Genomic DNA, 13,290 nt, shown 5'->3' on the forward strand with positions numbered 1-13,290 from the left:
GGATGCAGGAACCACAGTGCAAGATGAACCAAGTCAAGACTTGGATGCATCAACTCAAATGGGTGAAAACACTATCCTGCAAGAGGAGAGAATAAGTGGAAGCTCACAAGCCATTGACCACACACCAAAGAAATGGAGAAGTGTAAATGAAATCATGGCTCAGTGCAACATTTGCATTGTTGAACCTGAAAGCTTTGAAGATGCAAACCTTGATGAGTCATGGAGAAATGCAATGAAGGCTGAACTGGAGATGATTGAAAAAAAATAACACATGGACACTAGTGGACAGACCATTTGGTAAACCAATCATTGGTGTCAAATGGGTCTACAAGACGAAACTAAATCTAGATGGATCTGTGCAGAAGAACAAGGCCAGATTAGTGGCAAAGGGCTACTCACAGAAACCTGGAATAGACTACAATGAAACATTTGCTCCTGTAGCAAGGTTGGACACCATTAGGACCTTGATTGCTCTTGCTGCACAGAAGGAATGGAATTTGTACCAATTGGATGTCAAGTCTGCATTTCTAAATGGAGTGTTAAAAGAAGAAGTTTATGTGGAGCAGCCACAAGGGTTTGTTAAAGACAATGAAGAAATCAGGGTGTACAAGCTGAACAAAGCTTTGTATGGACTAAAACAGGCTCCAAGAGCCTGGTATGATGAGATAGATTCATATTTCAACAGGGCAGGATTCAAGAAAAGTCCTAGTGAGGCAACACTTTATGTCAAAACAAGTGACACTTCAGGTATTCTTATTGTTTCACTTTATGTGGATGATATTGTCTATACTGGAAGTTGTGTGAAATTGCTTGAAGAATTCAAAAATGACATGATGAAGCACTATGAGATGACTGATCTCGGCCTGCTCTATCATTTCCTTGGCATGGGAGTTGTGCAGACCAATAAGCACACATTTCTTCATCAGAAGAAATATGCAATGAAAGTAATTGAAAAGTTTGGTCTAAAGGACTGCAAATCTGTGGTGACTCCACTAGTTGCAAGTGAGAGGCTGTGCAAGGAAGATGGGAGTGAGGCAGCAAATGAGAATGAGTATAGACAGATTGTTGGTAGTCTGCTCTACTTGACAGCTACAAGACCAGACATTATGTTTGCTTCTAGCTTGCTTGCTAGGTTCATGCATAATCCTACTAGAAAACACATGGGAACAGCCAAGAGGGTCTTGAGGTACATCCAAGGCACACTGGATTTTGGAATTGAGTTCATAAAAGGGAAGTCAGCCACTTTGATAGGGTATTGTGACAGTGACTGGGCAGGAAGTGAAGATGATAGAAGAAGCACCTCAGGCTATGCATTTACACTTGGATCTGGTATGTTCTCATGGGCATCCATTAAGCAAAATACAGTAGCTTTGTCTACTGCAGAAGCAGAATACGTCAGTGCTGCTGAAGCAACATCACAGGCTAAGTGGCTAAGGTTTGTTCTTGAAGACTTTGGTGAAGAGCAAGTGGAAGGTACACCAATCTTGTGTGATAACACCTCTGCCATAGCAATGGCTAAGAATCCAGTTTTCCACCAGAAAACCAGACATATCAGTAGAAAGTTTCACTTCATTCGTGAAGCTATTCAAGCGAAGGAGATTGAACTAATCTACTGCAAAACAGAAGACCAGATTGCTGACATTCTTACCAAGGCTTTGTCCAAGGATCGATTTGTGTATCTAAGAGACTTACTTGGTGTGAAATCAGCTAAAGGGTTAGAAGGGAGTGTTGATGTCTAAACCCTTTGAGCTGAAAGCATTTGAGCTGAATGCATTGGAGCTGAATGCCTTGGTACAAAAGCTACTCAGTCGTTTTATGTTACAGTCTATGAACTTTAGTTTCCTTTTTCTAAATTTTTTTCTTTTCTGTCTTAATGTAATTTGAGCCCTTGGATCATAGTCCAAGTGATCTCTTAGCTAGTCTAGGATCTAAGCATTAGATTATGACAAATGGATTCATCTCATAGGATGCTAGAATCTAAGGCTAGGATTGAATATGCTTTGTAAATCTGTTAGAGAATTAGATTCTCTCTCACACACACTTACATACATGTAGAGTGTAATACAATGGAATTCAACAAGAAGTTACAAGAGCAGCAACGTTCTCTCTCACATTTTCTCTGTGTTTTCTCTCTTCTTCCCAAATCACCTTACAAAACTGCAAAATATAATGAACTCTAACACACATGACCTCGGTGGTAGAAATCGATCCTCCTAATCACTTGATCTATAAGCCGTTTGCAACATATATACATCTTTCTATAATGAAAATTGAACTTTCGAAAATCTGTAAGCCGTTAACATGGATCTCATTCTTATGAAAATTCCATGCCAAGAAGATATAAACACTCAATAACCACACGACCTCAACAAAATCAGTTTTTTTTCTTCACAAAATTGAATTAAAAGAAAGATTTTAACTTTTACTGATAAGATTTTTCTTATTTGTCTGATTGCTGATCAGAAAGTCAGCCATGTGTACTTGACTAGTTTCATACCACCACGCCACCATCCAGTATTATTAATATAAACACGTCCATTTCTGAGAAGGATCCAGAAATTATGGAATTTGCGAGGTTGCGACTTTCCATTCTCGAACGCACATTATTTTTAAATTCTTGGACTCAGCTCTATCTGATAATGTTATCTTCAATGATTCTGTCCTCAAATTCTAACAGTCAACCAGATCACTCATACTAAGCTACAGCCACACTGTCAATTGACTGGTAGAACATGATTTATTTCATTCATGACCGGATTTTTATTAAAATAATAATCAAAATTCACTACTAAAATAAATATTCAATGAGCATGGGTATTATTAGCGTCCACAAATATGATTTGTATCAGCAATTTCGGTGCCTAATATATTAAAAGACTGTTATTTAGTATGTTGGAAACGAAAAGTGCCAATACAAATTATATTTATGAACACTAATATTTATGTTTACTGAATATTTTTCTAGTCGTAATTTTCACAAATTAAGAATAAAACATTATCTGGCTTGTTAATTACAATTTACATCCATCTGATACATTATTTTAAGCTGATTTGTTTACAAATAATGTGCATGATTGTGTATATTATTCTTGGTCTCCAAAGTCTTTGGTTTTAAAATGGTTGATGGTTGATAGAGATGCATCACAACGTACGAAAAGTGTTGGGGCCTGTGGCATGATAAACACTTACATGAAACATGAATGGTATTATTTTGCTATTCCGGATAATTATAGTATGTTATAAGTGATAATTTTTTTACGTAGCAGACTGTGATTAGTGGAGGATAATGAAACAGTTATCCCTGTTTTATATAAGATTTTCTGGTGTGGCACATACTAAAGAGAAAAACTAAGGACCTTTACACATTTATATAAGAACCTCTAAACCTCATGCCCTGCCTATGCAAGAGCAGAAGTACAAGAAGGGAGACTCAAACTCAAAGAGTTTCCATTCTTGCACCATCATGTCCACCACCACCACCCATAATGACCTCCCACTACACACCCACAAGCGCTCCCGTCGAACGACCGCGAACCGCTTGTTTGCGGTGGTTCACTCGTGTGCCATCCTAGCCCTTCTCTACCGCCATGCACTCTCTCTCCTCCACTCCACATCCCTCACCTCTTTCCTTATCACCCTTACCTTCCTCATCTCCGACTCTATTCTGGCTTTCATGTACAGCACCGCACAATCTCCTCGTATGACACCGATTTACCGTAAAGAATTCCCCGAAAACCTGAAAAGGGTTGTCAAAGAATCGGATTTCCCAGCGTTAGACATGATCATATGCACTGCTGATCCTTTCAAAGAGCCACCAATGAACGTGGTAAACACCGCCTTATCGGTCATGGCTTATGATTATCCGACCGATAAGGTTTCGGTGTATGTTTCAGATGATGGGGGCTCGGCTCTCACTCTCTTTGCTTTCATGGAGGCCGCCAGGTTTGCAAGCCACTGGTTACCTTTCTGCAGAGAGAACAGCATAGTGGAACGCTGCCCTGAAGCTTACTTTGAAACTGATCATTCTCGGTTACCCGAAGCTGACAAGATCAAGGTAATTTTATCATATTTCAATTTTGCTTAATTATTAACTATAAATATGTTTATCTAAATCAATATGTATGGTAGTAATATCCTCTTATCAAGTTTATATTGTCACATAAATAAGTATAGTGCCGGATTATATCGTGTGATGAGATAAGATCATATAATACTTATGTTACTAGACTATGAATATTGATTGTTATGACTTTTCTTGGTTATACTGTAATTAGGATATTACATAAAAAGGAGTTTATATTTTTGCTCAGATTGAAAAGGGGACCTTCTTAATCTTTAGAAACGCCCCTACCAAAATTGCTCATGTATTCAGTAACACAAAAGGTGACGTCGGCTGCAATACTTATTTGTCATCTTGTTTGGGTTCCTATCCTCTTCATAATGCATGAGCCAATGACGGCACAAACAGCCAACACCAAGTTGAATGGGCATCGCATCACATTCAGGACTGGCCTAATTAACCCAGATTAAGCTTTATTAATTATGTTTTGTTCTGAATCATGGCACAGATTATGTACCAAGGCATGAAAGGGATGGTAAACAATGTAATTGAAAGAGGCAAAGTTGGCGACGAATATATAACTGGAGAACGGGAAAGGCTAGCTTTTAGGAAATGGACAGACGGATTTACCCGACAAGATCATCCCACTATTATTCAGGTATATTTTTCTATCCCGATTGGTGGACCACTTTCTCTCGCTATTACAATCGACATGATAAGAGTTTGATTCTTTCTTCCTTTCCTTTGAATTTTAAACCAAAAAAAAAACTAATCTCAATTTTTACATATATAAATTCTACTTGGGACAATAATAATCATTCTTGTGACTCGTGAGGAACTAATCACTAACAATCTTGTAAAAGAAAAAAAAAAGGAACTAGAAAACCCAATTATGTCATCTCCTATTACATAGTTTAATGTGCTATAGATGTCGTGATATATTGTCCTTTGACAATTCAAAATCATCAACTAATCAACCCTCGTAATTCAAAATTATTCACAGTTTACTCACTAGTTAGCGTTTGAGAACTTTATAAGCTTATATATATATATATATATATATATATGTATGTACTAAAAAGCATATATGTACGTGGACAGGTTCTTTTGGACAATAGCGAAGACAGAGACATCGCAGACAATTCAATGCCAAACCTAATATACGTCTCTAGAGAGAAAAGCAGGACATCACACCACAATTTTAAAGCTGGTGCCCTTAATGCTCTTGTAAGCTTCCATACCTTTTCTTTTGGGCTCACGTAACCATCTCATTCTCAAATAATTAATTAATCATCTTCATTTCTTCACCAACTAATTTATATTTTTCTGATGGTGTGTTGTAACAAAAGCTTCGAGTCTCAGCCACCATGACCAATGCTCCAATAGTCTTAACCCTAGACTGTGACATGTTCTCCAATGATCCCCAAACACCTCATCGTGCCCTCTGTTACTTCTTAGACCCCAAAATTCAATCTAAACTAGGGTATGTGCAGTTTCCTCAACGCTTTCATGGGATCGACAAGAGCGACATGTATGCATCTGAAAACAGGCATTTGTTTGAAATTAATCCACAAGGAATGGATGGGGTTTTAGGGCCAAATTATGTAGGAACTGGGTGTTTTTTCTCAAGAAGAGTTTTCTTTGGCGGCCCATCAAAGTTTTTACCACCCGGAAACCCCCAACTTGGTCCAAACAATGTGGTGGACAAGCCCATTCAGAGTCCAGAGGTTCTAGAATTGGCACACCATGTTGCAGCTTGCAACTATGAGAAAAACTCCAATTGGGGATCAAAGGTACACTCTTTCTTTTTGAACGAGTTGTTATTTCTGTTTCAAAAAAGTCATCGTGTACTTAGATTCTAAAACTGATGAATTAAGTTATTAAATTGCGTAGATTGGCGTGAGATATGGTTCGCTGGTGGAGGACTACTTTACTGGTTATCGTTTGCAGTGTGAGGGGTGGAAGTCTATATTTTGCAATCCAGATAAGCCAGCATTTTCTGGGGATTCCCCAATCAACCTTATTGATGTTTTAAATCAAACCAAGCGATGGGCCATAGGCCTTCTTGAGGTGTGTTTCTCTAGGTATAGCCCAATTACATTTGGCATAAAAGCCATGGGCCTGCGCATGGGCCTTGCTTATTGTTATGGATTTTGGGCCATTTGGTCAATTCCAATCACCACATATGCCTTCCTACCCCAACTAGCTCTTCTCAATGGACTCACTATATTTCCAAAGGTAACCCTTTTCACAATTTCACTTTCTAAATAATTAGTAATTTAATTTCCATAATCAAACAATTTGATATATCATGTCGCAATGTTAGAATGTTAATTTGACCTAATTAAGATTCATATTAACATTTTGACAACATCTCATAAGTGTCTAATGTAGTAATCTAAATATACAAGGGTCGGACAAGATGTGCACTAAGATTGAAGTACTTATTGCAGGTTTCAGAGCCATGGTTTCTCTTATATGTGTTTGTTTTCATCGGAGCCTACTTTGAAGATCTTCTAGATTTTCACTCAATTGGAGTAACATTCCAAAAGTGGTGGAGTGACCAAAGGATGTGGCTGATTAAGGGACTCTCAAGCTTCTTGTTTGGATCCATTGAGTTCTTCTTCAAGTCCTTTGGCATTGCCACACTTGGGTTCAATGTGACAAGCAAAGTCATTGACGAGGACCAAAGCAAAAGGTACGAACAAGGAAGAATGGAGTTTGGAGTCCCATCACCTTTGTTTGTGCCCCTAACAACGGCTGCCGTTGTCAACTTGGCTGCCTTTGCTTGGGGGCATGTAGAGGTTTTCAGAGGCAGCAATGGCCTGGAGGGACTGTTGATGCAGATGTTCATAGCTGGGTTTGGGATAGCAAATTGCATGCCAATTTATGAAGGCATAATTAGGAGTGATAAAGGAAAAATTCCTACAAAAATTACTTTAGTTTCAACATTTATAGCGTTTGCTCTTTATGCAGCAGCTTATGTTACTCTTAGGAACTGAACCCCAAAAACTGTGTTAAGAGAAAGCGATTTCGAATAAAACGTTGTTAGAGCCCCACAGTTTTTTTTAATGAATTTGGAGTCCCTATGAGAGATCCCAATAGCTTGACGACAAAGCTGTGGACCATTGTTTTGTTTAATCATTGGCCTCAATGCTAAGTTTTCTAAGCTCCACTCAGTCTTCTTTGCAAAAGATAGTTTAGTTAATCTTAATCGGACCACTTGGTCACCGCCATTGTGTTAGGTTTCCTTTTAGGTATTTTGGGAAACTTCTTTGTACATTAATATAAATAATGAAAAACTTAATGGGTCATTTTAAATTTAAGGGGGATGTATATAGACCTACTTATATTGAATTATGTTGTAAGACGAATGCTTATATTGACTGAACGAGTCTGAAATAACTAGTGACTTAACATTGGATGAAAATTATTTTATTAGAACTCCAATGTCCATAAAATAAACCCTCATGAAAGCTACCTAAAAGCAAAAAGGAAAGCTAATAAATCATATTTGTAACTTATGGAATCATCCATAGATCTATTTTAATTACTTAAGAAAAGGAGTTTTCATATAAACACATGATATCTAAATTATAAAACTAATAATATGAAATAAAGAAACTGAAAACACCATTTTATGAGATAGATATGCTAAAAGTAGAAAAGTGTAAACCGTACACAGGTGGAAAACACTTCAGAAGAGTCAACATGTTTTTTCAAAGGAGAAAATTAATATGGTAGATGGGTCAGCTGACCCTCCTGGGCGTTAGCTGGCGACGCCAGTGGAACTAATTAACTACATTTTACAAGTAAAATTTTTAAAGAATTAAAGCAAGGCAAAGTGGGGAACGTGAACCCGTTGCAAACACAAATTCTGACCATCTCTTTCTATAAATAATGGAATTGCAAAAATCTGGAAATTATTTGTTATTGTGGATTTGAATGTGATAGGCCTAACATGGATCGCACTCTTATGCAGCTTCCCACATAATGCAGATCAAGCCTTTAGGAAATGGACGGATGAGTTTACCTGACAAGATCATCCCACTGTCATCTAGGTTATTTTTCTAATTCAAGTGGTGAAGCTCTTTATTCTCACTTTTATGATGGTATGATTAGACTACTTTGATTCTCTATCTCCCCTTTCCTAAATCATTAAAAAATAAACAAAGGTTACCTCAAAGCAACAGTAATCATTTCTATGAGGAATTAATCACGCAATAATCTTACTTGACAATTTGTCATGGTTATACGCCCAGGATTCAAAAATAAGATAGACTAACTTATACCTAGGTAATTACCTTTTCTCCCAAATTTCAGTTCGGCTATAGCCCTATCCAGACATGGCTGGATCTATGCCCCTGTTAAAGATGATCCGAGTTCAAATCTAATGCATATGCGTACCTGTGTGTAATATGATTGGGCAGATTATTTTGGACAATAGCAAGGACAAAGACATCACAGCACATTCGATGCCAAACCTAATATACGTGTCGAGAGAAAAACGCAGGACATCTCCCCACCATTTTAAAGTTGGTGCCCTTGTAAGCTTTCCTACATACTTATTTTCCCATTCAAACATCTCTTTATTAATTAATTTCATTCATTTATGCATTGGTGTGGTGTAACAAAAAGCTTCGAGTTTCAGCCATCATGACCAATACTCTAACAATCTTGACTTTGGACTGTGACACCTACTCTAATGACCCTCAAACACCCCATCGTGTCCTATGTTACTTATTGGACCCCAAATTTCGATCCAACTTAGGGTTTGTGCAGTTTCCTCAGCGTTTTCGTAGCATCAACAAGAAAGACATATATGCATGTGAGCACAAACGTTTGTACAAAATTAACCCTTTCGGAATGGACGGGCTATTGGGACCAAATTATTTAGGGACATGGTGCTTTTTCTCTAGAAGGGTTTTCTTTGGCGGCCCCTCACATCTTTTACTTCCTAAAATCCCCAACTTGGTCCAAACAATGTTGTGGACAAACCCATTCAGTCTCAAGAGGTTCTGGAATTGGCTCACCATGTTGCCGGTTGCAACTATGAGAAGAATACCACTTGGGGCTTAAAGGTAATTCAGCCAAATATGTAATTACTCTTTTAAACTTCTCCTTTATTTATTTATTTTAAATTTGGAAATTGATGCAGTTGTGGGTTAGGTCAATTGGCCGAGTAATGTACCGGTCTCCTTGCACCCAACTTCGATCTCTCTCCCCATACGTTATAGTTGTTAAAATATCACTTCGTAAAAAAAAATTGTGTAAAGTGTGTAGATTGGTGTAAGATATGGCTGACTTGTGGAGGATTTCTTCACTGGTTATCAAAAGCATTGTGAGGGATGGAAGTCTATATTCTGCCATCTAGATAGGGCAGCATTTTATGGGGATGCTTCAATGAACCTTGTTGATGTGTTGAATCAAAACAAAAGGTTGTCCATAGGGGACCTTGAGGTGGCTTTCTCCGAGCATAGTCCAATTACACATGGCACTCGGGCTATGGGCCCTTTCATGGGCCTTGCTTATGCTCACTATGCATTTGGGCCCATTTGGTCCATTCCAATCACCACATACGCATTCTTTCCCTAACTAGCTCTACTTAATGGACTCACTATATTTCCAAGGTAATGTATATTTACCTTTCTCAATTTCTTCTTCTAGATAAATGTGAAATATTTTTTTGTCAGACAGTATGATACGTAATGTTTATTCGGGCAAGTTTCAAATCCATGGTTTCTCTTGTATGTGTATCTTTGTATCGGAGCCTACGATCAAGATCTCCAAGATTTTGTGTTAGCTGGAGGAACATTCCATAGGTGGTGGGATGACCGAAGGATGTGGATGATTAGGGGACTTTCAAGCTTCTTGTTTGGAACCATTGAGTTCTCTCTTAAATCCTTAGGCGTCGCCTCGCATGGGTTCAATGTGACAAGCAAAGTCCTTGACGAGGACCGAAGCAAAAGATACGAACAAGGAAGCATTGAGTTTGGAGTCTCATCACCCTTGTTTGTGCCCCTGACAATGGCTGCCATTGTCAACTTGGTTGCCTTTGCTTGGGGGAATGTAGAGCTTATCAGGAGCAGCAATAGCCCGGAGGAGCTGTTCATGCAGATGTTTATAGCTAGTTTTGGCATATTGAACTGCAAACCAATTTATGAAGCCATAATCAATAGGAGAGATAGAGGAAGAATTCCAACAAAAATTACTGCAATTTCAGCATTTCTAGCATTAGCTCAACAGCTTATGTTGCTCTAAGGAAGTGACACTGCCAAAAAGTGTATTTTTAGTTTTAGGTACATGAAAAAAGGGTGTTGATATTTGGACCGTATTTATTGACAATATTGTTGATTACCTCTTTAATACAGGTGGGTTCCACATACACTAGTTGAGTCAACCTCTATTAAAAAGGCGGTCATCAATATTAATGAAGCCCACATGTATTAGAGAGACGATCATCAATATGACAAGTAAATGTGGTAAAACATTATTAAAGCCCAAAGGGGTTATAGTGAATTGCTATATGGCCAAGTTGTTTGCGTAGACAAGTAATCTTTTTTTACTTCTTCTATATTCTTTTGAATAGAGCCTAAAAATTAACTGGGTGCACCCTACTATCAAAGTATTTATTGAATTATTAATTTACCCTAATATAAAATGGCCAAAAAGGATATATGGAATTGTGAAACGAATATAATTTTAATAAGTCCACCATACTCATCATATTCAACCTTAATCAAACGTAGAGAAGTTTTTGTATAATTTTTAGGGCCTTTGATGCTTCAAAGGCTTAGAGCTTCCTTACAAACACGGCGAAAGACAAGTATTAGTGTTTCTCTATGTATTTGATTCTTAATGATGCAAAAGATGGGCAGCCATATTTGAATAAAAAAGTTTGTTCCAGTTTAACTTCTGTAGGGGGCTTTTTCCTCCGGTAGTTGTAAATGGGCTGGGCTGCCGTAAAGGGAAAATTGCTGAAATTGTCCCCTTTGTTCGAATTCGAAAATCAAGCCCCAAAAATGCTTCGAAAAGGCAGTAGAGCCTTAGGAAGCATCTTGGCTATCTTCACCAACCAAAACAACAGCAACTTACAGATAATTTCTTGATGCTTACAGGTACATTTTCTAGCTTGGCATGAGAGGCTTGTGGCATGGAAGCAAAATCAGCATGAATTCAGCACCAAAGAGGAAAATATGGCTTCCTAGGGAGAAATGGAGGGTGTTTCAAATGAGGAAGAAGAGGTTTGCAAGCTAATTTGGCTAAAAAGAGAGAAAGAAATAACAATGTTCTTCCGGCAACTTGTCAGATGTGCAAGTAGTCTGCTAGAAGAAGAAAATGGAGGAGGAGGGTGAATAGTGCACGAAATTGCTGGGTTTCTGCATGTAAGAGAGGAAGCTTGCTCTCTGGTTATGTGTTTTTTTCGTTGGGTAGAAGATGCCTCATTTTATAGCCGTTGGAAACCATCACTTCCCAAGAAACCCTAATGGCTTCTACCCATTTTGGCCAAACTTTTCCCTTCCTTTCTCATCTCCTCCCTTGACTTTTCCTATCTTAGTGAAATTTTCTCTGCAAAGCAGAGATTTTTGGGAGCTCAAGGCCCCCTTTCCCGCAGCTGTTTCAGTGGGAGACTTCCATTCCCAGCCATCTCCTTCCTTTCTTTCTTTCCTTTTTCCATGGCCAGGTCTGATAGAGGAAGGAATTGGGGTATGTATGCTGGTTTGAAGGCTGCTTCTCTTCTTGGCAGCTTGCATGTTAATATCCCTTGGTTCTTCGGGTGTTTTGTGCTTGGAACTTGCTCCACCCATGTGCTGGAACCTCCCAACAGCTTTGTCTACGTGGACATATTTGCTCCTCTCGTGGCTTCTGTTTTCCAGCAAGGTGCTGATGGTTTTGCAGCTCTTTATTTTATTTATATGGGCCTTCTAGAACAATGGGTTGGCTTATAAAATAAATGGCCAACCTCACCAAGTTTTGGCTTATTTTGTTGAGGTGTTGGGCTAATCTTGGTTAAGCTAATTAGCTATTTTGACTAAGGTAATAGACTATTTTAGTTGGGATATTTTCTCTCTCGTGCTCATCCACATGTTTGGGCCTAAGAAATGGGCTTGAGTCCCGAGGCTCCCAAGCGACTTGAGACTTCCATTTCTCGGCCCATCAATGGGCCTCATGTCGATTTATTACCATCCATACCACAACCCACTCAAGCAAGCCCCGGGCATTTGAGTGGCTTGGGCCCACTTAAGCTTGTAGCGTAGTTGGGTGCGCAATAACGATTTCGTGCTTGGCATGACATGTCGCTTGGAATGGCATATCGCTTGGCATGTTTTTAATCATTATGCTTGACGGGATAATTAGCATGGATTTGCAGAGCTAATACATTTTATAATCTTAATCTTGATTCCTAGCATGACGGATTATTTATTTGGCATGGCACGTGGAGTGTGACTCATGCATGGTGGATTTTTGTGTGCTCCAAGTCTAATTTTTTCTCAATAAGGTATTGCGCTAGGCCGGGAATTCATTTGGGCCAAGCCGTGGAGTTTTTGGGCCTCAACAACTTCTTAGCTCAACATCATACATACAATAAAGTTTAAGTGGATGACTTTAAAATACCAGGGTTTAAACTTTTCTTCTAACTTGGAAGCATCCAAAATTCTCAAAGATTTCATACTAGTGATGATGTGTTTCACTAGTAATTTGACAGAGATGTTTGAGTCCCCTTCACATATTTCGAAGAAAATCACAAGGATTTACAAGAATCAAGCTTTGAATTGAAGGAACTAGCAAGTCTACTCCCACAACAGGTTACGAAATTAAAGATTTTGATGCGAATCCAAAATATGAAAAGAGGGCACGAATTCATAGAGTGGGTACCAGGGTAATTTTGGTAGTTAAATAGGGTGTATTTAGTTAATTTTACATTTTGATTAAAATATTAAGGTGTACGTAGATCATAGAGTGTGTACTCAATTAATTTTAAGATTCGTTTAACAACACTCTACTTTTATATATATCTTATGCATAATTTATTGACAGTCAAAGAGATCAGTCATGTACTCCGAAAAAATTGAAAATTTTAAAAATCAGATCAGTCATTCGAAAGCAAGCATCCATTTTCTTTCTCCTTTTTATTTTATATTGTCAGCATTGACTAGTGTTTGTATATCCTTCATCAATCATCAACCCAAATATTCTTTCTTAGGTGTAATTTTTTTTCAGTGAAAAAT

General features: G+C 38.2%; 1 protein-coding gene and 1 pseudogene across 1 annotated transcript; both read left to right on the forward strand.

The window, feature by feature from the left end:
• Window positions 1-3,367: 3,367 nt before the first annotated feature.
• On the forward strand, window positions 3,368-7,201 carry LOC117628554 (cellulose synthase-like protein G3). The gene is made up of 6 exons (XM_034361035.1): window positions 3,368-4,054; window positions 4,569-4,718; window positions 5,162-5,287; window positions 5,410-5,853; window positions 5,954-6,298; window positions 6,514-7,201. Exons 1-6 carry the CDS (start codon window positions 3,401-3,403, stop codon window positions 7,060-7,062), a joined length of 2,268 nt encoding a protein of 755 aa, XP_034216926.1. The 5' UTR covers window positions 3,368-3,400; the 3' UTR covers window positions 7,063-7,201.
• Window positions 7,202-8,067: 866 nt separating this feature from the next.
• On the forward strand, window positions 8,068-10,321 carry LOC117629046 (annotated as a pseudogene).
• Window positions 10,322-13,290: the final 2,969 nt, after the last annotated feature.

Source organism: Prunus dulcis, chromosome 5, assembly GCF_902201215.1.
Source record: "Prunus dulcis chromosome 5, ALMONDv2, whole genome shotgun sequence".
Lineage (NCBI taxonomy): Eukaryota > Viridiplantae > Streptophyta > Magnoliopsida > Rosales > Rosaceae > Prunus > Prunus dulcis.

What these genes read in the sequence shown, in the direction of transcription:
- LOC117628554 (XM_034361035.1), top strand. Translation starts at nt 3,401, where the DNA reads ATGCAAGAGCAGAAGTACAAGAAGGGAGACTCAAACTCAAAGAGTTTC. An exon ending in CCGAAGCTGACAAGATCAAG is followed by an intron (nt 4,055 to 4,568) that starts GTAATTTTATCA and finishes ATCATGGCACAG; the next exon opens with ATTATGTACCAAGGCATGAA. An exon ending in GACTCACTATATTTCCAAAG is followed by an intron (nt 6,299 to 6,513) that starts GTAACCCTTTTC and finishes TACTTATTGCAG; the next exon opens with GTTTCAGAGCCATGGTTTCT.